At 53.5% G+C, this 25,931-nt stretch overlaps 3 protein-coding genes across 4 annotated transcripts; all 3 read left to right on the top strand.

Moving 5' to 3' along the window:
* Positions 1–776: 776 nt before the first annotated feature.
* On the top strand, positions 777–7,084 carry selenos (selenoprotein S). Its single transcript, XM_086070846.1, has 6 exons — positions 777–1,094; positions 3,530–3,664; positions 4,655–4,761; positions 4,837–4,926; positions 5,027–5,099; positions 5,748–7,084. Exons 1-6 carry the CDS (start codon positions 971–973, stop codon positions 5,834–5,836), a joined length of 618 nt encoding a protein of 205 aa, XP_085926972.1. The 5' UTR covers positions 777–970; the 3' UTR covers positions 5,837–7,084.
* A 212-nt stretch (positions 7,085–7,296) lies between these two features.
* On the top strand, positions 7,297–19,361 carry chsy1 (chondroitin sulfate synthase 1). Its single transcript, XM_086070843.1, has 4 exons — positions 7,297–8,562; positions 9,865–10,363; positions 16,423–16,839; positions 17,236–19,361. Exons 1-4 carry the CDS (start codon positions 8,258–8,260, stop codon positions 18,445–18,447), a joined length of 2,433 nt encoding a protein of 810 aa, XP_085926969.1. The 5' UTR covers positions 7,297–8,257; the 3' UTR covers positions 18,448–19,361.
* Positions 19,362–19,436: 75 nt separating this feature from the next.
* On the top strand, positions 19,437–24,185 carry lins1 (lines homolog 1). 2 transcript variants are annotated; one of them, XM_086070845.1, is made up of 6 exons: positions 19,437–20,390; positions 20,502–20,591; positions 20,855–20,987; positions 21,478–22,041; positions 22,775–22,949; positions 23,295–24,185. In XM_086070845.1, the coding sequence occupies exons 1-6, from the start codon at positions 20,097–20,099 to the stop codon at positions 24,046–24,048; spliced, it is 2,010 nt and encodes a 669-aa protein (XP_085926971.1). In that variant the 5' UTR covers positions 19,437–20,096; the 3' UTR covers positions 24,049–24,185. The 2 variants fall into 2 exon arrangements, with proteins under 2 accessions (XP_085926971.1, XP_085926970.1); XM_086070844.1 differs by having other exon boundaries at positions 19,437–20,591.
* Positions 24,186–25,931: the final 1,746 nt, after the last annotated feature.

The following is a 25,931-nucleotide window of genomic DNA, read 5'->3' as shown; positions in this document are numbered from 1 at the left end:
AGTTGGTCGATCATTAGTAAGTGGAAATATATTTTTCACGTAATTGTTCTTTCACCACGCGAAAATATTCTTTTTATCCAAATATCTGCTTATTCGATGGAATTTTCCGTCGGATATTTGAATACCAAAATGCAACCGGCGGCGCTGTACTGTACTGAGACGTCATCGAAATGGATCATGAAGACCTGACGCTTGGCCATCGGGAATTTCACCAGTTTCCCGAACGGCCAGTCCGTCCACAACGACGAATCCAATAGTGATGGCTTGATGTCGGTCGAACAGCCCGTCGGCGCGTTGGACACTGCAACGCCGCTCCGCGGAAAAAGGTCAGGCTCAGGATTTGATTTGATTGTTTTACTTTACACCCTGCGTATGTAAGAAATAGGGTTGGGATTAGGAACAAAATTCAAGGTTTTAACCTAAATATAATGATATCAATTACTCTGCAGGTAAGTTTTATACGCATATTAAATATATGATAGGTGGATATCATATTTAACATGTCATTTTGTTATTTAAAAAAACATTTTGTTATATGTTGCCAATATATATATATATATCATGTATTTCTTTTTTAAACATTCAAGCAACACTCTTATGATTTTATCAGTCTTTTATTTGTAATAATATGCATCATTAAGACCACCAATGGATTTGTTCCATTCTCCCAGTCGTGCCTATTCCCTTTCCGGGAAGCGATGTGCTGTAGTAGCGCCCTCCTCCAGTAGGTGGCAGGAATTCAAAGAGTATCCTCACAGCCAGTTGCTGCTGCCTGGCCGAAGAAGAAGAAAAAGCTGGCAAAGCAAAGCTTGTTTGGGTTGGACGGTCGAGCTTCCTTCGCGGCTCCTCGCTCAGTTGACAAGCTTATCAAGCCAGTTGTTCCTAAATTGGTTAATGAGTAGTTATTAGAAGTCACAGCTTTCATTCAGATGCTTTTTTAGTCTGCTCGGCTCGTGGAATTTGCGGCCAAATGGACGGCGTGGAGATCGCGGATGTGGACGAATTCGGCAACGTGTTACCGGAAGCGGAAGGCGAAGCGCTGAAGCGGCAGCAGCAGCAGCAGCAGCGCGACGTGTCGCCTGTCGGCCTCATGGGTAAAAAGAAAAGCAAAACACAATCACACATTTCGTTTCGCGGGGAGCCAAACAACAATTAGCATCTGGCTTGGCCGTGTTGCTTCTGTGCTGTGGTTTTGGGGGGGAAGCAAGTGACCACAAGTTCGCTCACGCGGGTGCGAGCTCGGAACCAACTGACTTGCTTCAAAAAGAAAAAGAAAAAGAAAAAAGCAAGTCAAGTCGATTGCAATAGCCCTTAAAACACAAAAGAGTCCGAAAGGCCACAGTTGACAAATAGCGACATCCCCTGATCGAACCCCATAAAGCACCTCCTCACACTTTAAAATTGTGCAACTTTAGAATGCAAACGGTGCGGTGAGTTGAGAACCGGAACAATGCTGTACTAGAAGATTCCATCACGATCGGCCCGGGGGTGTGCTGGCCAATGCCATCTTGAATTTCGGGACTTTCCTGAACGGCAGCTCCATTTATGTGCCCCCCCCCCCCCAGCACCAAATCTTTTTCCCAGCACGCTCCTGCTCGCCTTATCACCATAAAGGCTATTTTATATCATAAATGTCACCAAAGAGGACAACGGCCGATAATGAGTTTATGTCTGCACGTCACATTAAAGGAGCGCACCATTTATTATGGACTAAGCAGCTATTGTGTTCATTTGAACTCTTCCCTGGAATAAAAAGCGACCTCAATCTCTGATGATTACAGTAGCTGCTGTTTTTGGAGCGTCGCGTGAGGATGGCGAACGATCGTCTGCTGTAAACGCGCTTAAAAGCACGCGGCTTTGAAGGACTTCACGGCTTTGAAGGACTTTACTGCAAAGACACACGGACAAGACGACGTGCGCAAAACCCTTTTAAGATGTTTTTTTTTATTCGTTACATCAGCAAATTTGCATTTAACAAAGACACCGGAAATGTCAGCGATCACATGACTGGATTATGACGCGGCCCAGAATATGTTATTGTTTTCATACGTAAAAAAAATAAGACAAGAAATATTTGCAATACTGGAAAACTATTTTTCACTTGAAATGAATGGTTTCATGCATTTAACATTTATGCCGACAGCAGCCATGAAGTTGTTTCTTTTCTTCTTCAAAGCAAAAGCAAGTTTGCCTTCAAAAATGGCGTCATAGAATTTTCTGTAGGATAAAAGATAACTCAAATGTTGGCTCGTGGGAAAAGTGGGAAAAGTGGGAAACTCATCCAGCCATCCATTTTCTTCACCGCTTGTCGTCCTCATAAGTGGAAAAGTCAACTGGACAAAATGGAACAGTCCAGAATCCAAATAAGGCAAAAGCAGGAACCGCCACAAAACGACGCTCGTCCAAATTTGTTTGAGTTGAACGAACGCAAAGACGAAAAAAGGCATTGGAACGCAACAATGAACCCGTTTGGGAAACACCAGAGAAAACATAAGTAGCTTACAAAAACGATTGATTAACAGAACAGAAAACCTTAAAAACCTTTGAGTGGAGACATTTGTCGTTTTGTGGAAAAAACAAAAGGGAAAATGGTTTCACAATGCTTCGATGAAAGTAAACGTTTTGAACAACCCGGATTTTAAAGCATTTAAACTCGGGGCTGATTTCACTTCTGTTGGCGGCTTATTCCTCTTGTGTGCAGCATTACGGCTAAATGCAGCTTCACCATGTTTACTTTGAAGTGACCCGTCCAGGGTTTTCCCTGCGCACAAACTTCCGAGGCGGCCACCTCCGCCCAATTTTGCTCGCGACCTGAAGCAACAACCAAAGAATGAAAAGCGTTCTTTTTTCTTTTCTTTTTACTTGAATGTACCGAAGAAGAAACCGATCATTTCCTGGTTGTGAAGCAACTCCAGCCATCGCCAAAGTCATCAAAAAAAACAAAACACCGTCGATGCAATAAACATTATCGCGTTTTACAACAAAGCCGAACCCTATTTGCAATTTAATATGTACGAGTGGATGCATTTTCAATTGATTGTATTTCAGAAATGTCAATAATTAATGGCAATTTTGTATTCATATCATTTCTCATTCCTCGTCCCTGACGGTAAAATGGCCGCAGGACGGCGAATACCGATCGACCTTCAAATAAGACCTGGTATCGGTCGTCTCACCCATCGCGGTCAGGACGAAAGCACGTCCGCCTCAATTTGAGCCTGAAAACATTTGTCAATATTTGATATCTTTGTCAATTGAAAACCATAATCAAGTGATGAAAAGAATCGTCTGCGAAGTTGCGATTTTTCCTTTCATCTCCACTTTGATCGGAAGATGCGCATCCGGCGCACCCGGCGCATCCGGCCCAACCTGTCTCGGGCGGGGCTGAGGAAAAGGGCAAAGAAAGCTGGCAAATGCAGACCAGTGAGCCCGGCTTGCCGCGTGCGCAACCTTGGACCGCGATTGGCTGAGCTCCGTTCGCAATCAATATTTGATGAGCAGCGTTTGCGTTGCTGTTTTCTGCTTTCAGTTGGCGAGCTGCTGCGGACGCACGGCTGCTACCTGCTGCCGGCGCTGCTGGTGCTCGGCGCGCTGCTGCTCTACCTGGCCAAGAGGAGGAGCGGCTCCCGGCGCGCGTGCGCCGATGCGCGCGCCACGCAGCAAGGTCGGTCGCTCGCTCGCTCGCTCGCTCGCTCGCTCGCTGTCTACGCGGCCGATGCGCGCCTCCTCGCTGGCAAGCCGCCATATGAAAGCATTTATTAGTGTGGACGAGTGTCGTTCCGATACCGATACTGGTATCGGCAGAGGCCCCGATACTGCATTAAAACAGCGGTATCGGTGCGTGCTAAGAAGTAACATGCCGATACCATTCGTTCCGAGGCTAATATCGGACTTTGGATGCAGCATCTTGTGTCTTGCTCGTGCACGACATTCACCGACGTGCGCGCGGCACGTTCACTGCATGCCGAGCTCAGATATCCGATTGGCCCTCGAATGCTCTGAACCAATGGCAGGGCAGCTTTTTCATGTTGAGGAAAAAACAACCCAGGCGTCGGTACGGTATCGGCATCGGCCCAAAAACGGTATTGGAACAACACTCGCGTTGACGTCGGAACGCATGATTTCCATCCACAATGTGGTCATGTTCGTCGCAACGTTTATTTACATTTTTTCAAGCTTTGAATACGCTCAGTAGAGTTCAACTTGCAACCCAAATCCCGATTGGCTGTTTTCATCGGCAGCAGCGAAAGACTTTTCACACTAAATGCTGCAAATTTAAATCCAATTGAGTGTTGCGTGCGTGCGGACGCCACGTGGAGACGAGACGGCTTCGCCAACCTTTATTGAGGCCCACGTTTGACGTGAGTCCAAATGTGGCGGCAAATGTGCTCGTATGTCGATGTCGCGTCCGCCGTGTCACGTAAGCGCAAACCTGTGCGGCGTCCTTTTTGGATTTCCCAACAACGAGGACCAATATTTGCCCGTCGGCGTGGATCCGCCTCCATTTTGGCTTCCAGGGTCGCTGCCAACGTTAGCACGTCCGCGGCGTTCCCCGTTCAGCTTAGCATCAAGCTAGCGGCTAGTTTGCTTGTTGTTGCCGTTTCGCTTTTGGCGGTCTGGAGGCTGAGCTGCCGTTTCTGTGGCTGATGTGAAGACGGCGAAGCGGTGGCGAGGAGGCAGGAGGCCATGGAGGCGTCCCGGAGGAGGATGCAGCAGGAGCAGGACGCCAAGGCGGCCATCTTCCGGGAGAAGCGCAAACAGGTGAAGCGCGCCGGCTTCAAGCGCACTTCATGCCGCGGCTTGCTCTCGTGACCTTTGAACTGACGTGTGCCTTAGCAAGAGGAGGAGAAGCGCAAGCAGAAGATCGAGGAGTGGGACAGCATGCGGCTCGGCAAGAGTTTCAAGGGCGCCTCCAGACGCTTGCAGGTCAGCCCCCAAAAATGCAAATGAGGGTGACGGCTCGCGTTTGTCTTCATTTTGCAACAATCGCGTTTGTGACGTGTGTTTGTGTGTTGAACGTTTGCAGAGCGGCCGGGACGACGCCTCGTCCAGCACTTCCACGAAAGCCAAAAGCGACAAGCCGGCGCTCCGCACTCCCGGTAACGTCATCGCGCAATCGCGCAACACACGCTTGCCGCCGTCAGTTTGTCTGAAAGTCGCCGCCGTCAGGCCGCTTTGAAAAAGGCTTGCCGCTCCAAATGAAAAATTCTCTCGCGCCTCGACAAGCCGCGGGAAACGAGCAAGACTCGTTCCGGCGCGCGTGATGTCACACTGACGACATCGCTGAGCAAAATGGCGCCACGCAGACATTATTTGACGGGTGCGAGGACGACTCAATGAATCCACATTTATCACCTTTTTTGATCATTTCAAATTGTCCAAATACTTTTGCTTTCATCTCAACAGTACTTTTCTGATTTCTGTTTGTGCTTGTGCGGTTCTGTGTTCGAATCCCGGAGCGGCGCCCAATGTTGTTACTCATGAGGATTGGTCATCAAAGAAATGGACAGATGAGTTGCAGGCGTCATGCAAAGCGCTGATGTCACATGTTCTCTTCAACTTGCATGTCATTAAGAAGGCCGCCGTCGTGAGGAAAGCGAAGAAAGCTCAGGTCTGGGCTTGATGCCGATGGCGGGGGCGCAGGGGGGCGCCGGGGGCGGAGGGGGCGGAGCCCCAAACGGCACTGGTTGATTTCAAGGGCAAAATGCAGGAATGCAGGACGTGACGGTCAACTTGTTGTGTTTCAGAGTACAATCCCCTGAGCGGCGAGGGCGGCGCCTCGTGCTCGTGGCGCCCCGGAAGGCGGGACCCGTCGTCTTCGGGCGGATGAGGTTAAAGGTCGCGCGGGACCGCCACCGCGCGCGCACACACATGAGCACTGGCTGACGCCTGCTTGCAGCTCGCGCCGCGGAACGCGTCCAGGCGCCGCCGCCGGCGGGTGATGACGCAACACTCGCAAATGGCCGCCAGCCAGCGAGTGAGGCCGATGAATGTCAACGTCAGTGTCTTGTTTTTGTCTACGTTGTCACGCACAACATTTTGTTTTGCTTTCTTTCTTTGAGTTTCCTGTCATTGTTTGGTCAAAAGAGAATTCTCAAAACGGACGTGCTAATCTGTGCCAACACCGCAGCTCTGCTTACCTGTCGACTTGACCTTGATTCGCATTTAATCTCTTCTGCTCTGGAACTTGCCATGGGTGGAGGGGTGGGGTTATGTAAATGAGCCAGTTGTGACATCACAGCAGGCCAGGAATTAGGTTTCCATCCAATTGTTTTGAAAAAATCTTTTTTAAGTGAATGTACTGAAAATGCGCAAAACGGACGTACGACTTCCGCCCGTTTCTCCGCCGCTGTAGGTGGCGCTATACACCATAGAGATGTGCTCCACCAGTCATTTAAAAGAAGAAGAAGACCAGGAAGCGACGGCGCCGTGCAATGACGTGGTCCGAGTTTGCGTTTGTCTTTCTTGCTCAACTTCAGCGTTTCTTTGCGGTTTTCCATCCAAAATTGCATCAATATTCGCTTCTTTAATTCCAAAAAGATTTCTGTCTCGTTTTCCGCCAATCATACCGACAAAAGTACGTGTGACGTAATTAGTGTTCCGATACCGATACTGCATTAAAACAACGGTATCGGTGCGTACTAACAAGTAACATGCCGATACCATTAATTGTGACGCTAATATTGGACTTTGGATGCCGCATCTTGCGTCTCGCTCGTGCACGACATTCGCTGACGTGGGAAATGTTCACGAAAATGCTCCGAACCAACAGCAGGACGGCTTTTTCATGTTGAGAAAAAAAACAACCACCCAGGTATCGGTATGGTATCGGTATACGCTTCAACCCCCCCCAAGAGTAATAAGTTCTTGGCCAATTGTGGGCCCTACTTGGAATTTCTAGCAGCGATTCAGTTTTATTTTTGCATTTCTTGAAGATGTAAACGAGCTGCAAAGCCAACAAGGGCCTATTTTGAAACCAGGCGCTCAGTTGCATTTCCTCCTTTTCACAAAATGGCCCCTTGAATCAAAGCCGAAAACGCGGGCCACATTTTGAAGCAATAAATGAAACCTTGCCAACGTTGAACTGGAGTTTTTCTTACTTACACGCGCGCGTTCGCGCGCACACACATACACGCACACTGCGACGTGACACGAAGAAAGTCTCACGGCTCGTCAGTTGTATTACAACTAATCGCCACCAGGGGCCGTGCGCGACCAGAAAGCCCAGGCACGGTTTAAGGATTTATTAGTTTGTTTTTCGGGGTAAAAGGGGCGGGGCTGAGAAATGTCATTAGTTTGTTTTTCGGGGTAAAAGGGGTGGGGCTGAGAAATGTCATTTAGGAACGTATATTAGGATGTGAAATGAGATACCGGAGGACCGAACCGGAGTTACACACATGTACGATGAGGCTATTTTCATTTTATTTTGGTTTTTGTATTGTGGTGGGCTGGGAATTCGTTTTTAAACTATGTAAAGCACTTTGAGTTTAAAAAAGAAGAAGGTATGACGAGTTGTATATAAATAAAGATTGATTGATGAGCTGGTGAGCGTCGCGCCTGGCGACCTTGGAGACCACGTGGCAAACACAGCGATTGGACGTTGCTTTTAAGTTCTATTTAAGTGCACTTGGAAAAGTTGCCAAGTTCTGTATTCCAAAATGTGTGACTTTGCAATTGTAGGTCTTTCTGGGAGCTGTTTTTGACCTCCATTAACAAGAAAGCCCTCAAAATGTTGAAATAGTGTCTTGAGCGTTCTTTCGTTTGGACCGGCACCGCCATTGTAATAGTTGAACAGACAGACTTTAAAATAATGAATGGCAAAAGAAAAGTCGGGGAGTTGTCGGTGAAGTGCGCTTTTTCCCATGTGCCTTGAACGCCTCTGGTCTGAGGAGGCGCACCTACGGAAGCCTGCTTGGCTCGCTCGCAGGTCAGCCTCACACGGACGCCGCGCACGCACTCAACGTGGCGAGAAAAGCCAACCGCCAACCGCCGCTTTTTCTTCCGGCCAAATAGCGACAGACGGGAAGAGCGCCGGCCGCTCCAGTCGGGCCGGGCCGAGCCGAGGTTCGGCGGCTGACTGGCGGGCGGGGAGGGCCGCTTTCAGGGCTGCCCGGGGATGCTACGTGGGCACAAGAAGAGGAGGAAGAAGAAGAAGAACCACGAGCAAGACGCACGAGACGCGCGAGACGCACGAGACGCACGAGGCGCGCGGCCGACACTCGCCAGCTTTTGATTTTCATGCTCCTTGTCGGGAGGGATGGCGGGTCGGAGCCGGAGAGCCTGGTTCAGCGTCCTGGTGGGTCTCGTGCTCGGCTTCACGCTGGCCTCCAGACTCATCCTGCCCAAGGCCGCCGAGCTGGCCAAAGGCAACCCGGTCGGCTGCGGCCTCAAGGAGCGACTCGGACCCCGCGTCGGCGGCGGCGGCGGCGGCGACTTGTGGCCGCCTCGCGACGGCGGTTCGCCGGCCACGGAGACGCCGGCCGCCGGGCCCGCTAACTTCCTGTTCGTGGGCGTCATGACGGCACAGAAGTACCTCAACAGCCGCGCCGTGGCCGCCCACAGGTACCTACCTGCGCGTGCGCGGTCTGCTCACGCGCGTGGCCGCTTCACTGAATCCTCATTAGCACTCGGCTAACGCCCGCCGGGCCACTCGAGTCGACTCCTCGAGTCGACTTCTCGAGTCGACTCCTCGAGTCGGCTTCGGAACAAGCTGCGAGTTACTCAAAGTTACTTTGGCGATCTTTTCACACGTCTGGATTAATCGATGAATCGGATTCAAAAACATGCAAAAACGTCAACTGATGATAATTCTTCCCTTCGAAAATGTCTTATGTAAAACTGTCTTATTGGGAAAGAGAATCTGTGGTATTTCCAGGGAGGGAAGCGACAGAAACGTCAAGTTTGAGGATTCCATGTCGATTGGTGAAACCCGAAGCCCGAGAAAAGACTTTCTTTTAGAATATCCAATCAAATGCCGGAGGAGCTTTCTGGCCTCCGCTGGCTCCGCCCTGATACGAGTTGATGGCAAATTGGCCGCAGAACGGAAAATGTGTCCGTTGATCTCGTCGTGAGTTTGTTTTGTGTGACGAGTTGACTTGAATGTGACCCAGTTGGGCGAGTCCACTTTTGCCCGCCTCGGTGCTGGCCGTTTTCCTTCGCAGCAAATTTGCCATCAACACGTTCTTGACTCCAGATCATCGGCACGTTGGGTACGAAGTGTTGCACTTCCTCAATGACTTGATTGTTGCGTTCCTGCTGGGAAAGAAACGAGCCACGTTCGCGCAGATTTTCAGACGTTGCGCGATTCGACAGCTTGACGCGTTTTCTGTTCAACGAGACGACCTCGAGCGCAATTTGTTGCGCGTAATCCCGCTCGGTAACCTAACAAAGGAACGTACGCGGGCCTCGGCCGAAGGTTGCATCACGGTTCGAAGACAACGGATTGCGGCGGCGTTGTCGCACAAACGCTGACCCACCGTTTGATGCTGCAAAAGTTCACGCGCAGCCAAAAGCTGCAGCGGAACCGAACGACAAAACGGCAAGCCTGCAAAATGGGCCAGATAACAAAATGCAGATAAGCAGCAAATGTGTTTCGCTTTGTACGACTTGCAACTTTGAATCGGTCCATTTCAAAATGAGACATGACGGGTTGCGGGCCTGATCAGAAACGTACAAAATCATAAGAAATGAGACGCGCATTTGATGCTTTCAAGTCAGGAAATGACAAGTAGCATTTCAAAAGCACGTAAACGTAGAAGAAGAAGAAGACGACCTCCGAATGCTGCAAACGACGAAGAAAGCCGCTTTGGACCTCAGCCGAGAGCTCGCGTTGTTGCTGACGACGTGCGTTTTGTGTTTTTCCAGAACGTGGGCGTCGAGCATCCCGGGCCGGGTGGAGTTCTTCTCCAGCGAGGGCTCGGACGCGGCGGCGGCGCCCGTCCCCGTGGTGGCGCTGCGCGGCGTGGACGACTCGTACCCGCCGCAGAAGAAATCCTTCATGATGCTCAAGTACATGCACGACCACTACCTGGAGCGCTACGAGTGGTTCATGCGGGCCGACGACGACGTCTACGTCAAAGGCCGGCGCCTGGAAGGCTTCCTGCGGGCGCTCAACAGCAGCGCGCCCGTCTTCCTGGGCCAGACGGGCATGGGCGCCCGCGACGAGCTGGGCAAGCTGGCGCTGGAGCCCGGCCAGAACTTCTGCATGGGCGGGCCCGGGGTCATCATGAGCCGCGAGGTCCTGCGCCGCGTGGTGCCGCACCTGCGCCAGTGCCTGCGCCAGATGCACACCGCGCACGAGGACGTGGAGGTGGGACGCTGCGTCCGCCGCTTCGCCGGCGTCCAGTGCGTCTGGTCCTACGAGGTCAGTCGCGCTCGCGCTCGCGCTCGCGCTCGCCGCCGTTCTGGCGTCTGCCGTCTGGCGTTTGACGTGCGCGGGGGACATTCTTTGGAGACGCGTCACATTGCTCGGCAGAGAAACGGCCGCCATTCCACGCGTGGAGCGCCTCGTGACGTCAATAACGACCTACAAAATGTTTTCGCCTGGAAATGATTTTGGAAAAAAGAATCTCAGTCACGCAGTCGGGTTCCTTTGAATATTTGTTGGGAGTTAAAAAACTCCTGCTCACAATTATGACGTAAGCAGAACTTGACTGAAGAGAAAGTGAATTGATTTCATGCAATTTCAAACCAGGTTGCCACGGAAACCGTTGCCTTCATTTGATTTTGGCTTGTTTTTGTTGAGGCTCGACGTTTCTTAAGGGGACGTGATTTCAAAGGGCCGCTGCCCAAAGTTCGGAATCATGCTCTTTGAAACGGAAGCAAAAGTGTTTGACAGGCGGGTCCGAGGGGGGGCGGGTCCGAGGGGGGGCGGACCCTCCGTGAGCAACATTGCCTTTTGTAGGAAACGGCGTACACAAACGCTAAATGGGACGAAGTGACGTGAAGCCAATTGTTAGTTCGACGAGGTCTCTTAATGATTTGCTCGGTGACCTGTGACCTGTGACCTGTGACCTGTCCCGCCTTGCTCGCCGTCTTCCTATCCAACCCTAACGGCGAAGTTTCCCGTGATTTCTCGGTCAAGTATTTTCCGGACGCCGATATTTCTCTTGGAAGCGAGCAAGGCTGTCTTCGCTCCCTCAGCGAGCCATTTTGCCGCAAAACTCCGAAGTCCGAGAACGCCACGTCGCGCCTCGCTCGCGTCCGCTGATTGTCAGCAAAAGCAACGTTTTTGGACCTTGTTGCTGTCAAGCGGGGGAAGAACGAATTGACATCACCTGTAAATAGTCAAGCGAGGCGCGCACGGTTAGCTCACCGCAGCTATCGTTAGCTCACCGCGGCTATCGTTAGCTCACCGCGGCTATCGTTAGCTCACCGCGGCTAGCGTTAGCTCACCGCGGCTATCGTTAGCTCACCGCGGCTATCGTTAGCTCACCGCGGCTAACGTTAGCTCACCGCGGCTATCGTTAGCTCACCGCGGCTAACGTTAGCTCACCGCGGCTATCGTTAGCTCACCGCGGCTATCGTTAGCTCACCGCAGCTATCGTTAGCTCACCGCAGCTATCGTTAGCCTTTGGCTCAAAACAACAATGGAGGACGTGACCTTCGTGCCGACGCTTTTCTGCTCATTTTGGAGCGATTCAACGGCTCGTGTGCTTTTCCACAACGTTCGATCCGGCGCAGGCGTTCTTTGTCGTTGTTTGAGGCTTTCGGGAACAGAGCGGACGCGGTCGTCACTCTTCATCCGAGCCGCGACTGCAGCGTTGAAGCATTTTGGTGGATTTTTCTTCTTGCCTTTTTTCTAACCACGCATTGCAGCCCCGGGAACCGGATTGCTTTGTTTGAAAAACCCGTGCGGACAGCGCCGTCGCAGACATGACGTCTTGCGTCTTGATTGGCTTACTCGGTCAAGCGGGCGTGTTTTACGGCAAGGTCAATTGACCTGAAGCGCGCGTCCCACTCACGGTTGACGCGATGGCCAAGGGTGCCGCTCCAGTCGCGTGATTGGCCCATTTTAGTGAGCAGTGATGACATCATCGTCGTCGTCGTTGCAAATTCCAATTCCAGCTGCGTGCTGCGGCCAACAAGGGTGCCATTGTACCCCCCCCCCCCCCCCCCCCCCCCCGGGGCGCTTAGCAGGCATTGGCACGTGGATGGCCGTCATGGGATCCTTGTTTGAATCCCGGCAACACAAACCGCAATTGTTCTCCAAAATGATGGACACCTCGTCACCTTGGCCTTCTGATTGGTTGATTTTCTTGGCTGCGGTGGTTGCGCAATCATGTGAGAGAAAGGATGAGCTGTGCTGGAGGGGGCCATCATTTTTGCCACTGGGGGGGGGGGGGGGGGCACAGGACTGGATACTTCCCACACCAGATGGATGACAACAATATGGACAAAATATGTGATTTTCATTTTTCATAACGGAAAACAACCCATCGGCAGTTGGAACGCGACGACAGACTCAGTCATAACGTCCATTTTTGTTGTATTTCCTGGTTTGGCAAACGCGCGTCCAAACGTTTGCCACATAAAAGCCGACGCTCGCTAATGGATTCAACATGAAGATCGTCTGTCAGCTTTCACGGAGAAATCCGACCCCGAACCAGGATCAAAGTAGTTCATGTGCTAATTGATGACACGGTCTCAATGGCATGGGATCGAACCCGCAACCTCTGGGTTGCGAGACATCCACAGCGCCCCCTTTGTGGCACCGACCTGAGGGACGCTTGCACGAGCGAGTCTGTGGATCGGCGTTTGCCGCTAGCCGCTCCGCTAACATTCCCGAGCGCACGCACGCACGCACGCGCGCGATGGGGTCAAGCGCCGACCTTCCTGACCCACATCCCAGCGGTGCGGCTGAGCCGCTAGCATCCAATTAGCGCGGATTAGCAGCTAAGCGTCTTAGTGGCAGCGCCCGGCCGGGCCGGGTCGGCGCCAGGGCTGCGTGCTGTCCTAAAAGCGACGCCGCTTCCTCCCTCCCGCATTCCTCGTGTAAATCTCCACGGCAAGCGACGGCAACTTCTGGCGATGGCGGCGGCTCGGCGCCATCGCCAGGCAGACGAGAGGAACTGCTCCGGTCGCAGTAACTCGAGCCGCAAATCACAATCTCGCCGTTTGCTCGCCGCTGCTGGCAACGGCTTGCGTACTTCGCATGAAAAGGTGAAACGACAACAAGCCCGTTTGACTTGCTCGAATGGCGGTTGTCGATATTGAAATTGGGAGTCGGATTGCTTTGCGATTATTGCCGATGTTCCAGAAATCCGCCAAATGCAAACTGGCAACACATGGCGACCGTTTCCAATCACGTTGCGGGAGTTTGCCGCCGGGTTTTACCGTAAGACTTTTGCCGGATCTCCCGAAAAGGCATTGGGGAAGCGAGCCCCGCCCACGTGAAGCGGGTTCGCGTACGTACGTATCCACCGTGGGCGGGGCCACCGCTTCACGTGCCAGCGATCTTCGTCATGGATGTGCTCGTCACACAGGAAGCCGCGTTGAGAAGAAAAGTGCTTGGATGAGAAGCACTTGTTTGCACTAACACGGACGGACGGACGGAAGGACGGACGAACGGACGGATGAACAAACGCCTCGCTGATGCTTTGTTTCATCTTGCACTCAAGAAACTCCTCAAAACTAAAAGTGAGCCTTTTTGAAAAAATCTTGCAAATGTGAAAAGAAACGTCTTTTTTGAAGACGTTTTGGTGCGTCTCAGCATTTGCAAGTCAACTGGCGCCCAACAAGCCTCGCCATCAGTGGGCTTGCTTGAGACGGACGGACGGACGGCAGACGCTCAATCAGCCGTGGTCGCGCCGCAACTTAAAGCTTGACTTTCGCCATGGAAAGCGACGTGATGATGATGATGATGATGAGGATGAAGAGTGTACAAAAAGTACATCCAGGCAGTCGCGGCTGCATTTCTGTTTTGTTTTTAAGATCTGTCCACCATTGTTGATGTCTGCGAGAGGCGGGAAAGCGCGACCGGCGCCACATGACGCCTTGGCGTGACTGAAGTGGACCTCAACTTTGGAAAACATGAGCGGCGTGCGAGTCCTTGTCGGACAAAGTCATGCAAGGAATGATTGACGTGTTCAGAAATGTGCGATTTGATTTGGTGAATTTTGCGGCACAAAAGTTCCGGCAAGCCAACATGCGAAAATACGTCGTTTTGGTTGCAACTGGAAACTTGAGGTCGGTTCCGGGTGCGAGAAAGCAAAATCCTGGTGGCATTTTGCAGGTGCGGTGCGAGACGGCAGCGCTGTTTGCCGGCCGCCGCTTTTGTTCCTCACGCTTTTGCTGTCCTGCGAGCGGAGCGCGACGCAAACGCCAGCTGGGCGCGGCGCCGGCAAGCGCACGCACGGCGGCTATAATTACCTCCAGCGGGGAAAGAAGTCGGTCAGCGACGGCGTTTGGAGAAGGCTTTCATTTGGACTTGGGCGTGATGTGCGGACCCGCCCGTGTTTGCTTGGCAACCAACGCGGCAGATGACGACGGCGGCTGCGTTGCCGCAACTTTTCTTTTTCTTTTTCTGCTCACCAGCTGCAAACGAGACGCCGGCTTTTCTTTTCTTTTGCGTTGACAAATTCTTGTGAATGTCCACGTCGGATGCGTCGTCCCGTCCGCACCGGCTGCCAGATTGGCTGCGCTTTAGCCCTTTTCACACTGCGCTCGCTCAGACGCACGGCGCGCCCGTATTTGGAGGGGCTGACTCGGAAGTGAACAAGGAGACGTTGGACGCTGGTTGAGACGACAAATGCAGGACGCGTCCATGAGCTGCGTCCTTGCTTGTTGCAGAATCGAAACGAAAAAGGAAACAAAAGCCCGCTCGGACCGCTCGGCCCGCTCGGAGGACGAGCGGCAGAAAAGAAGACATTTCCAAACGGCTCGGCAGGAGCTCGAGTCTCAGTTCTGCCGAGACCGGGACAACGCGCCGCTGGACCGAATGTCCCCAAAGTTTTGAAGGTGCCTTCAAGAAGTCCGTCGCAATCGTTTGGCTTCAGGCGATCGGTCACTCATTGTTGCCGCCACCAGCAAAAGATTTGGCAAATGATGGCATCGAACAAGCAACACATCTTGAAAATGGGACCGTGGACGCCACTGACGTACTTTTTTTTTAATTGTCTCATGTCAACCATAGGAAATGTGGTAACAAAAAAACGAAAAAAAGTGGTGTGAAACGATGCATTTCTCAGCATGGACCTTTTGGGTTGTTGTTGGCTGCCTTGAAGACAATTTGGCTTGTCAGGCAAGTTGATTTGGGTCGGAGTCAACACGTTGATTTGGGTCGGAGTCAACACGTTGATTTGGGTCGGAGTCAACACGTTGATTTGGGTCGGCTTCCCGACCCGCTGGGCTCTCCGCGGACTCGCCGCATCAGCAAGCGTGACCACGGCTGGACTGATAAGACGCCATCGCTCTCCTTGCCGCGAAACATCCATCCGTCCATTTTCTTGACCGCTTGTCCTCACAAGGGCTGCTGGAGCCTATCCCAGCTGGCTTGGGGCAGTCGGCGGGGTACGCCCTCAACGGGTTGCCGGCCAATCGCAGGGCACACGGAGACCAACAACCATCCACGCTCAGACACACCCGTGGACAATTTGGAGCGTTCAATTGACCCGTGCCGGGAAACAAACCCCCCAAAAAGTCAAGCCCCCCCAACCTGTTGGGGAGGATTTTCCGGTTGTGCTCGTTTAGTGCTTTGGAGAAAATTCCTCCGAGATTGTGACGTTGCCCGGAGGCCGAAGACCGAAGACCGCGTGCTTGCAAAAAGTCAAGCTTTCAATTACTGCTCGAACCGGCTGGCGAATATTTGACAGCTGTTATTTGCATGGAATGGAATCTTGTCCCATGAGCAGTTGGCAGTCATACTGCCCCCCGGTGGCCAAGTTGTGCACACCTGAAGGAGCAAAAGGTGTAAGGAGGTGATGGCAGACATGCAGAGCGCACGTGACCGGATTGGCGGCAAAGGAGCTCATCGGCGTGTAAAAAGTTCATCCAAACTTGCTCAGCGGATGCGCCATGAGGCCTTTTTCTCATGGGGGGGGGGGGGGGGGCGTGCGTGCGTGTGCGTGCGTGCGTGACAGGCAGTCAATGAATCACAAGGCAGGCCTGATGATGTCAACATTCCCGTAAACAACTTCATCATCATGTCATCATTTCCAACCATTATGGATTTAAATTTTCCAGGAAGCCATAAATCGGCCGATGAATTTCAAAAGATGTGAAGACTCAACTTAGATATATAAGAATGAAAAAAGAAGATTCAAAGAATAAATATCTAAATAAAATGAACGCTCTGCTCTCACTTTATTTCTTTCATGCTGCAGACGCTATGTCAGGTTGAAATGTTATTCAAATGAGGGGGCGGTCCTTAGCCAGGTGAGGAGCGGGCGAGCGTTGAACACGTTGCGAACGTTGTTTTTGCAGATGCAGCAGCTGTTCTACGAGAACTACGAGCCCAACAAGAAAGGTTTCATCCGCGAGCTGCGCAGCAGCAAGATCCACCGGGCCATCACGCTGCACCCCAACAAGAACCCGCCCTACCAGTACCGCCTGCACGCCTACCTGCTGAGCCGGCGCGCCGCCGCGCTGCGCCACCGCACCGTGCGCCTCCACCGCGAGCTGGTCCACATGGCGCGGCTCGGCGCCCCCGAGCCGGGCCGCGAGGACCAGCGGCTGGGGGCGCCGCCCTCCTTCATGAGGTTCCACCCCCGGCGCCGCCGCGACGTCCTGGAGTGGGACTTCCTGACCGCCAGGCACCTCTTCTCCGCCTGGGACGGGCAGCCGCCCCGCCGCGGGACCGACGCCGCGCAGCGCCAGGCCCTGGACGACATCGTCATGCAGGTGGGTCACATCGGCGCCATGGGAAGATTTGGCGGGAAGGGGCGTGGCCGCCTCCCTTTCTCATTGGCTCATTTTGGACAAAAGAAATCCTAGAGGTCAGATGTCACCTTTTGATTGGACCTTGCGGATCACATGACCCAACCACTCGAAAACACGTCAAACGGGAAATTTCTGTCATTGAAAGTTGAATCTTGAATGAATATTGAAGCTTAAAAAGGGACCGAAAGGTTTGTGTTTTCGAGGTGAGGTCACGTGATCGCGGCCTGGCAAGCCGGACCCGCTTCCTTCCTTTCTTTGGAGGAAGGAAGCGGGTCCGCTTCAAAACCAAGGCGAGCGTGACAATCGCTGGTACGTTAGCTCGAAGGCGCGCTCGAACCTTTGCCCTTCGCCCGGCAGGTGATGGAGATGATCAACGCCAACGCCAAGACCCGCGGGCGCGTCATCGACTTCAAGGAGATCCAGTACGGCTACCGGCGGGTCAACCCGCTCTACGGCGCCGAGTACGTGCTGGACCTGCTGCTGCTCTACAAGAAGCACAAAGGCAAGAGCATGACGGTGCCGGTGCGCCGGCACGCTTACCTGCAGCAGACCTTCAGCCGCATCCAGTGGCGCGAGGAGCGGCCCACGGACGGCGCCGCGCTGGCGGCGCGCGTCAACCGCCAATCCAACTCGCTCTCCTTCTTGTCGCTGGACTCGCTGAAGATGCTGGTGCCCTTCAAGCTGGCGCCGGCCGACGGCGGCGGCGGCGCCGAGCGTGCCGACGGCCGGGACGAGAAGGTCAACGTCCTGGTGCCGCTGTCGGGCCGCTACGAGGTGTTTGCGCGCTTCATGGCCAACGTGGAGCGCGTGTGTCTGATCCCCAAGCAGAACGTCAAGATCCTGGTCCTGCTCTTCAGCGCCGACAACAACACGGAGCGGGTCAAGCAGGTGGAGCTGATGCGCGAGTACCACATCAAGTACCCGCGGGCCGAGCTGGAGATCAAAGCCGTGGGCGGCCCCTTCTCGCGGGCGCTGGCGCTGGAGGTGGGCTCGGCCCGCTTCTCCAACGACTCGCTCCTCTTCTACTGCGACGTGGACCTCCTCTTCACCGCAGACTTCCTGCAGCGCTGCCGGGCCAACGCGGCGGCCGGACGCTCCGCCTACTTCCCCGTGGTCTTCAGCCAGTACGACCCCGAGGTGGTGTACGGGCCCGGCGGCGGGAGCGGCGCGAGCGGGGCGGCCGCCGCCAACCCCTTCGCCTTCACCGCCAAGACGGGCCTGTGGCGGAACTTTGGCTTTGGCGTGGTGTGCGCCCACAAGGGGGACCTGGCGCGCGCCGGCGGCTTCGACACGTCCATCCGGGGTTGGGGGCTGGAGGACGTGGACCTGTTTGACAAGTTCCTGCGCTCGGGGGCGGCCGCGCCCTTCCGCAGCAGCGACCCGGGGATCGTGCACGTGCACCACCCGGTCACCTGCGACCCCAAGCTGGACCCCAAGCAGTACAAGATGTGCTTGGGGTCGCGGGCGTCCTCGCGGGGCTCCGTCCGACAGCTGGCCCAACTCTGGCTGGACAAGAACCGGCCGGGCCCGCCGCACGCCAACGCCAACGCCTCGCTCAGGACAGCCTGACCCCGCCCGACCCGCCGCCTAATTTATTGCTTTGCTACTTTGGGATGTTGACGCGCGCATTTTTTTCCTGCGTTTTGACTTCCCGGTGCCTCAACGCGCTTTTTGGCTTTTTTTGCGGCCAGCCAAATTTGAAGTTAGTATTTTTTGGGGGGGTTTGAATACCTCGAAGATGACAAACACTCCAACACGCAAATACATGATGCGAAGACTCGCCAGGGTTTGCTGCAGGCCACACAGCGCATGGGATGATGACATCATTCACTAGGCCACACCCCTTCAAGGCATACACGCATACAACTTTGCTACCACATTTTCCATTTCTTCACATTCGTTGCTTTTATCACTGTTTGAATCATTCAATCGTATGATTTTTTTTTAATTGGTGAATCATTAAAATATTTTTAATCCATCCCTTTTTCCAGATTTCAAATGGACAGCAACATAAATTGATAATAATTCGAGATGATGCGTCCAAAATGTTGACTCGCATTTTCCAAAGTAAAAGCGAATGTCTCCTTTTGAAAAATTCAAATCTCAGCACGTGGGAGATGAAATTTGCAAGATTTGGACAATTTCAATAAGGCCAAGTTTGAGCATCAAGATGACGTCCCCTGGACTCGTCAACTGATGGATTTCACGTCTCATTGATTGATTTTCTTGACTGACTTTGACGATTGTAGCAAAAGGATTTGCTGTCACCAAAGACCCAGCGGGCGCCTCCTGAACCCCCCCAATAGAAAACCGGGGGGGTTCTTGTTTTTGTTTGTGTTCCACGCGCAACAAAAAAGACAGAACATCATCATCATCATCATTATTATTATTATTTATCATCTTTTATAAATGTGACTCCATTAACTCTGTCCAAGTGGGAAGATTTTTCTATTGAAAAAATAAAGTGGAGGAAACGTTTGCAATATTTGCTTCTTCATGCTTGACTCGCCGTCCAGACGGTGACGTCACGCGGCACGCATCCCCAATTGGCCGCCATTAGAAAATGCGTTCGCTACTTTGAGTAGGGCAAACGCAACACTTTTACAAGACAGACAAAGTACAATAGAAGCATTCTCCCGATTTCAAAGAGAAAGCAACGCGGAACCAATGATGACAAGCCATAAAAAGGGGAACAAGACGAAGGATTTGGGATCCTCCTCATCACGTCATGTCACGTCAGTCAATGACTGAATCCGTCGTGTCGATGTCGCTCCATTGTATCGTTAATCATGTTTACAGGAGGAAACGTCTATTTTTCAGAGAAAGAAATATAATTCAACAAAAGACGTCTCTGCCAAATATTGGGGTCTAGAACTGAGCAATACAAGAAAAAGTGGGTGTTCAAAGCAAGTTTAATAAAAAATCAGCACGTTTTATACAGATCGAGGGGGGGGGGGCATAGCGACGCTACTTCCGCATGTCGTGTGCATTTTTCCCTTCAACTTTATTGAACAAAATACAAAAGTCAAAGTGGGAGAATGCTATGTGTCAATTACCAAAAAAATTCTCTAAAATATATTTATCAAAATAAAGGCTTGATAACAAAAATACCAACGTTTCTAAGTACAGTTTAAAAGAAGATGATTTATTTTTTTAAGAACGGCATTCGAACGTGACGCCTCGTGTCACGTGACATTGGTCTCCCGGTCCCCATCAAGATGGCGTCCCCCTGCGGATCGCTTCCGGGACTCGCTGCCGTCCTCGCCGAACTTTACAAATGCTCCGTGAACGCGAACGCCGCACGACCAGCGCAAGACGTCGAGGAGCTGGCACGCGCAATCCTCTGCGGCGTGCACGCGCATCACCGCCACGGTCAAGATGCCGCGGACGTGAGCTGCTTGGCTCTGACGCTGATCAGCAGGATGGTTGCCGCGGTGACGTCACACGCAGGACACTGCTGCCGCGACGTGCTGGAGGTCCTGCTTCAGGACTTGGACGTCGTGTCTCGGGTGGTGAGTTCGTCTCGCTCTGCGGCCCGCCTCCAGCTCAATGCTACAGCTAATGCTAGCGCTAACGTGCTGCTGCTGTTGCTGCTGCTTTTGCTGTTGCTGTTGCTGCTGCAGGTGGACAACTTCAGCTGTGAAGAGCAAGTGATCCGGCACATGGCCGCGAAGAGCGCCTCCGCATGTGTCCTCTACCAACTGCAAGTGTCCGTGAGTGACGAAAGAACCTTTTTGAACCTGCAGCAGCGTCTCCACATCCACACTTGTTACACTTGCCTCTCACGGTACACGATCGCCCCCTATTGGCGTAAGCGACAGCAACAATGTCATGTGTGTGAAAAACGAGACGTTTGCTTGTTGATGAGAACTGGAATGGAAAGCAGATGCGAAAGCAGACTTCCTCTCGTCTTGCGTCCTTTGAGACGTTCTCTGATTTGTTGTTGTTGCGCTTGTTGACACGTATGCGACCATAGGGCGTGGTCAATCCGGCGTGGCGAGGGACGTGCGAGCGGGCGCTCCTCAGCTTGCCCGCCGGCCCCCAACTGGACGCCTGCCTGTGGTCGCTGACGTGCGTCCTCCACAAGCTTCTTCGGGACAACCGTCAAGGTCAAATCTCACGCATCATAAAGCAAAGTGTCCCGCGCTCGACCCCGGGTCGTACGGGCAGTGTGTCACAAAAGTCAGCACACCCTTGATACGATATCCTGACGCCGAAGAAAAGACACTTTGAAAAGTTGTCAGTGCTCATCTTCCAGTCGGACATTTTGTCCCTCGACACGACTCCAAACGCATGTCGCCAGATTATCGAGCACGCGTCCCCAAACGGAATCAAGTTGGTCTGGAAGCGGAACCTCCGCCAGCTCTGTGATGTCATCACGGAGGAGGGGCAACCCGTCGCCCAAGACACTTTTAAGGCAGCGCTGGTCACACTTTGACTTTTCCGTGCAAGTGTGCTTTCTTTTCTTTTTGCATTTGGTGAAAGAAGAAATGTCAGGGGTGTGTTGACTTTTGTGTCAAGAAGTTTGGAAAAAGTTGCACGAGGTCAGCGCGGACCAAAAAGAAGCGTCTGACTTTTTGTCCACTTTCCATCCATCAGAACTTGTCGGGACGCTCGTGACGGCGTTTGACGACAGCGTCAGCGCGGCGGCGGCCAGGTTCCTTCCTGCGGGGCACGACAACGCCGTCGCCGCCGACGACGCCGGCGCCGACGCCGTCGCAGACACCTTTTGCCTCCTGCTGGACCTTCTTGAAGTCCTCCTGGCGGCGTCTGCTGCCGCGGCGTCCGGCGGCGCCAGGAGTCCCAACTTGACGTCCGTTCACGCCGCCGCCTTGATGGCCGCCGTTAGCCGCGCGCCGCGCTACTTTGTCAGCAAGAGGGTGGCGCTGTTGCTGAAGCGGGCGCTGCTGCGCAAGGCTGGCGAAGACTGGCTGGGGGCATCCGGCGAGACCGCCGCCCCCGCGGCTGACGTCAGCCATCTGGCCGCCGCCGCGGTGGACGCGCTGGCGGCCGATTGGTTGCCGAGCATCCGCGTAGAGTTGCCGTCGTATTTGGGCGGGACGGGCGGCGGGGAAGCCGGGAAGTGTGACACGGCGATGCTGCGCGCCGTCAGCCTGCTGGTCATCAAGAGCGTCCAGCATCACCTGATGTCCGCCGCCGCAGGTGAGAGCAACTCAATGGCCGCCGTTGGTTCCCGTGACGAAAAGGGGCTGTTTGGAATGGATGGCCCGAGTCCTGCATGGTTTCCAGGTTTTCCCGGACCAGCCAGAAAGCACGAGGCTCCTCTCGCTGCTCAACAAGGAAACGGCGAATCCTTCTGCCAGAACAGAATTGATTGCAGCTTCCATTCGTCCATGTTCGGTTTTTGTTGCGTCGGCGCCGGCTTCCTGCTTTGGTCGCGGCTGAGCTGCAAACCACGCCCCCAAAGACAATGCGGCTCCGTGATCGGTCCGAACCGGAAGGGCGGACTCAACGGGCTCGGTACAAGATGTATTCTGTGGACTTTGTCGACTCCCAAATGCCGGCAGAATTCATCTTGCGAGAGCTCGACGACCCACGAAGACCAAACGCTGACAATGTCGGCAGAAAATAAACATTTGGATGACTTGGCTTCTTTTGTTATGGTCTGACGCGCGCATGAAATTTGCTGATGTCGGCCGACGCTTTTCCTCGACGCCGTTTGGACGCCGGCAGGCGGTTGCGAGTCAGGACGGTCGATAAACGGGTGGAACATTTCAGACTTTTTTTTTCTTCTTCCTTTCCAAGCAATTGTGAGATTCTGAATAGGAACAACTGCCAAACATTCAAACGCTAACGAAGACTTGTTTTTGTTGTTTTGTGTGTGCGCCGGCCGCCATTTTGTTGCGGTCTTGCGTTTGCGTCCGGTGGCGTTCAGGTGCCGGCGAGACGAGCGTCCATCTGGCCCGTCTGTGGCGCTTCCTGCGCGAGAAGGGCGTGCGTCCGCCGGACGGCGAGCACGACTGCGCCGTCCTCCCGCTGCTGTTCGCCGAGCAGGACGACGACATGATGGAGGCGGCCAAAGCCGCGCTCGCCATCTTCCTCCGCCTCAGGTGCGTGCGTGCGCATTTGCCGGCTGACGCCTCTTGGTGCACTTTTTGAAATATCTTTCAGATTCACGTTTGGTTTTTCATGCCAACGCTTACTGGCATTCATTCAAAAATGAATGAAATTTAAAAAAAAAAAAATCCAACTCAATTCCCATTTTGGCGCTTCGATCTTGGGAAACCGTTTTCCTCATTCAGAAAAAAACCAACACATTCTTGCATGAGTTGGTTTATTTGTCTGCCGGCGGCCTTCTCTGTCTCTTGGTCCTGCTGTTGATGCGGCACGTGGCGCCGGATGCCGCCAGCCGCTGTACGTGCCGCGAGGTTGAAAATGTGCCCTTTCCCCGGCAGAGACGTTTGCGGGTGGGACGACTCGGCGGGCGACCAAGCCTCCCGGGACGACTCGGCGGGCGACCAAGCCTCCCGGGACGACTCGGCGGGCGACCAAGCCTCCCGGGACGACTCGGCGGGCGACCAATCCTCCCGGGACGACTCGGCGGGCGACCAAGCCTCCCGGGACGACTCGGCGGGCGACCAAGCCTCCCGGGACGACTCGGCGGGCGACCAATCCTCCCGGGACGACTCGGCGGGCGACCAAGCCTCCCGGGACGACTCGGCGGGCGACCAAGCCTCCCGGGACGACTCGGCGGGCGACCAATCCTCCCGGGACGACTCGGCGGGCGACCAAGCCTCCCGGGACGACTCGGCGGGCGACCAAGCCTCCCGGGACGACTCGGCGGGCGACCAAGCCTCCTGCGCCGCCGGCTGCAACCCGCACTGCCACTTCCTGTTTTTTATGCGCGCCGTCTCTTGGGATCACCGCATCCTGCTGGACTTCCTGGTGTCGGCGGAAACCTGCTTCCTGGAGTACCTGCTGCGCTACCTGCGCCACCTGCGGAGCGACCGGCGGGGCTTCGCCGCCTCGTGCCGACGACTGGACGCCGAGGGCCCGCCGAAGACCGGCACGTGGGCCAGGGCGCGGGACTGCCTGGTCCAGCTGCGCCTCCTGGTGGCCAGGCTGCACCGCAACAAGCTTTTTCCGTACAAGGCGGACGCGCTCCTGCGACTCTTAATGCAAAGCGCGGAGCGGCTCAGCCCGGACTGACGTCCCGCAACGTTGACCGTCAAAGTCATGCGAAACCGTTTTCAGGATTTGCAGACCTCGGCTGAAAATGTCAATTGCCGTCAGTCCGTAGACTCGACGTCTTCCGGCTGCTTCCCAAATAAAACTCCTTTTGCAAACCGTGCTCTTTCTGACCCACGACCAGTAACGATTGGTCGTGGAGTGTGCGCGATTGGTCGTGGCGTGTGCGATCCGCTGAGCGGCACTTGAATGTGAACGCCACATGGGAATTGTTTGTGGTCAGCGGCAGGCAAGTTTGGAAGCAAACATTTGCTTCTCGCTAGCAACTCCATCCAACCTGCTAACGTGAATCGCGTGTTGCTGTTGACGGAGTAGTTGCGCTAATTGTATGCGCCATTTTGAAATGTACTCTGTTTTAGCCCAGTTTCAATCCCGCTTGTTCATTTTTATCATAATGAGTCAACCTCATCCCGTTTTTCTTATAAATCGAGCATTTTCGTCCAAGAAAACTTCTTATCGTCGAGTTTCAGTCAACAAAAACTCAACGTTTCTTCTCCCCTACCTTGACTCGATGACGAGACGAAGGCAGGATGGAGCGTGAGACGGACGGACGGACGGACGGACGGACGGACGTGTGCGGCGTCTGCTGTGATGTCCGCTGACTCGGTTGTGGTTGAAGGTGAAGCCTCTCCATTTAGCGTCGACGTTCCTCCCCTCACCTGTGGCCGCCATCCGTCCGGCTCTCCCTCCCAGTCAGGTCGGCTGAGAACGTGAGGAGGAGCCATCCGGGTGGCTGTGGCGTGTGCTCGGGTCGCCTCCCTGGAGACGTCTTGTCTTCCAGGCGCGTGGAGACATTTGCCATGCATTTGTCTTTGATGTTGTCCGAGTGCTCGCCATTGCGGCAGCGCCGACAGTCCAGCCGATGAAAATGCCTCCGAAACGCAAGACGATGTTGCCGATTGCAGCCGCTCATCGATCTTTCATGTCGTCCATATTTGACTCGAGCGGTGAAACAAACGTTGCCTTGAAACTCAATATCCATTTACATGCAGACGATCATTTACTATGATTCAGTATGGATATCAAATGTCCTCAAATGGATTTGATTGATTGATTGGATACTGTATTGCCTTCGATGAGAGCGCTGTACACCGTTTGACCACTTGGGGGCAGTGTGGTTCCGCACGTTCAGATACACTCTTGTAGCCAGTAAGCCGCATTAAAGAGTAGAAGAAGAAAACATGTCACGCTCAAGTTCTGTCAATACAAGTTTTTTCTTTTTTTTTTCTTTTTTCTTCCAGCGCAGAAAGAGCATATACCTGTGAGTAATGTTAAGTTACTTCTCTGCATACATTTCTGCAGCGTTTTGTATGAAAAGCCGTTTTTTTCCATGCCGTGAGTAGTGCGCTAATTAGCGTTAGCGAGTCAAAAATGAGTTGAGATGAGCTAGCTAGCTAGCACCGGATTACGAGCTATGTTCGTACAATAAATCTTACCTTCATACTAAAACTTCTTTCTTTCTGCCCACTTGGAGTGCTCTGCATGTCAACCAACGTTTAAGCTGTTCCACGCGGTGTTCGTATATTTAACCATGTTGACATTTTCACGCCTGGGACGTCCTCTTCTTCCAAAATGACGCGTAAACTAGTGTAGCTACTCTGTTTGGAATTGCGGATTTATGGGCGTCATTTGAGTTCAACCCGCGGTCGTTCGCTCAACCAATGAGGTTGAGCTTTAGCCCGCCCAAATCCTCCAGAGCCCGCCCTCTTCTTCTAAGAGTACAAATCACGGCGCTCTAAAAGTACAAATTAGTTTTGCTCCATTTGTAGCGCGACAAATGGGGCAAAACTCACGTCACTGAACAGCAGCAGAAAACCCACTTGTGACTCCTAGTGGCGACTTCT

The sequence above is a fragment of the Leptonotus elevatus genome, chromosome 3 (genome assembly GCF_054856555.1).
Source record: "Leptonotus elevatus isolate MCC_2025b chromosome 3, RoL_Lele_1.0, whole genome shotgun sequence".
NCBI classification, from domain to species: Eukaryota; Metazoa; Chordata; class Actinopteri; order Syngnathiformes; family Syngnathidae; genus Leptonotus; species Leptonotus elevatus.
Note: the sequence above shows the minus strand (reverse complement) of the source record. Positions and strands in the feature narration are given on the sequence as shown.

What these genes read in the sequence shown, in the direction of transcription:
- chsy1 (XM_086070843.1), top strand. Translation starts at nt 8,258, where the DNA reads ATGGCGGGTCGGAGCCGGAGAGCCTGGTTCAGCGTCCTGGTGGGTCTC. An exon ending in AGTGCGTCTGGTCCTACGAG is followed by an intron (nt 10,364 to 16,422) that starts GTCAGTCGCGCT and finishes TTGTTTTTGCAG; the next exon opens with ATGCAGCAGCTGTTCTACGA. An exon ending in TGGACGACATCGTCATGCAG is followed by an intron (nt 16,840 to 17,235) that starts GTGGGTCACATC and finishes TTCGCCCGGCAG; the next exon opens with GTGATGGAGATGATCAACGC.
- lins1 (XM_086070844.1), top strand. Translation starts at nt 20,097, where the DNA reads ATGGCGTCCCCCTGCGGATCGCTTCCGGGACTCGCTGCCGTCCTCGCC. An exon ending in CCTGATGTCCGCCGCCGCAG is followed by an intron (nt 22,042 to 22,774) that starts GTGAGAGCAACT and finishes GGTGGCGTTCAG; the next exon opens with GTGCCGGCGAGACGAGCGTC. An exon ending in GCCATCTTCCTCCGCCTCAG is followed by an intron (nt 22,950 to 23,294) that starts GTGCGTGCGTGC and finishes TTTCCCCGGCAG; the next exon opens with AGACGTTTGCGGGTGGGACG.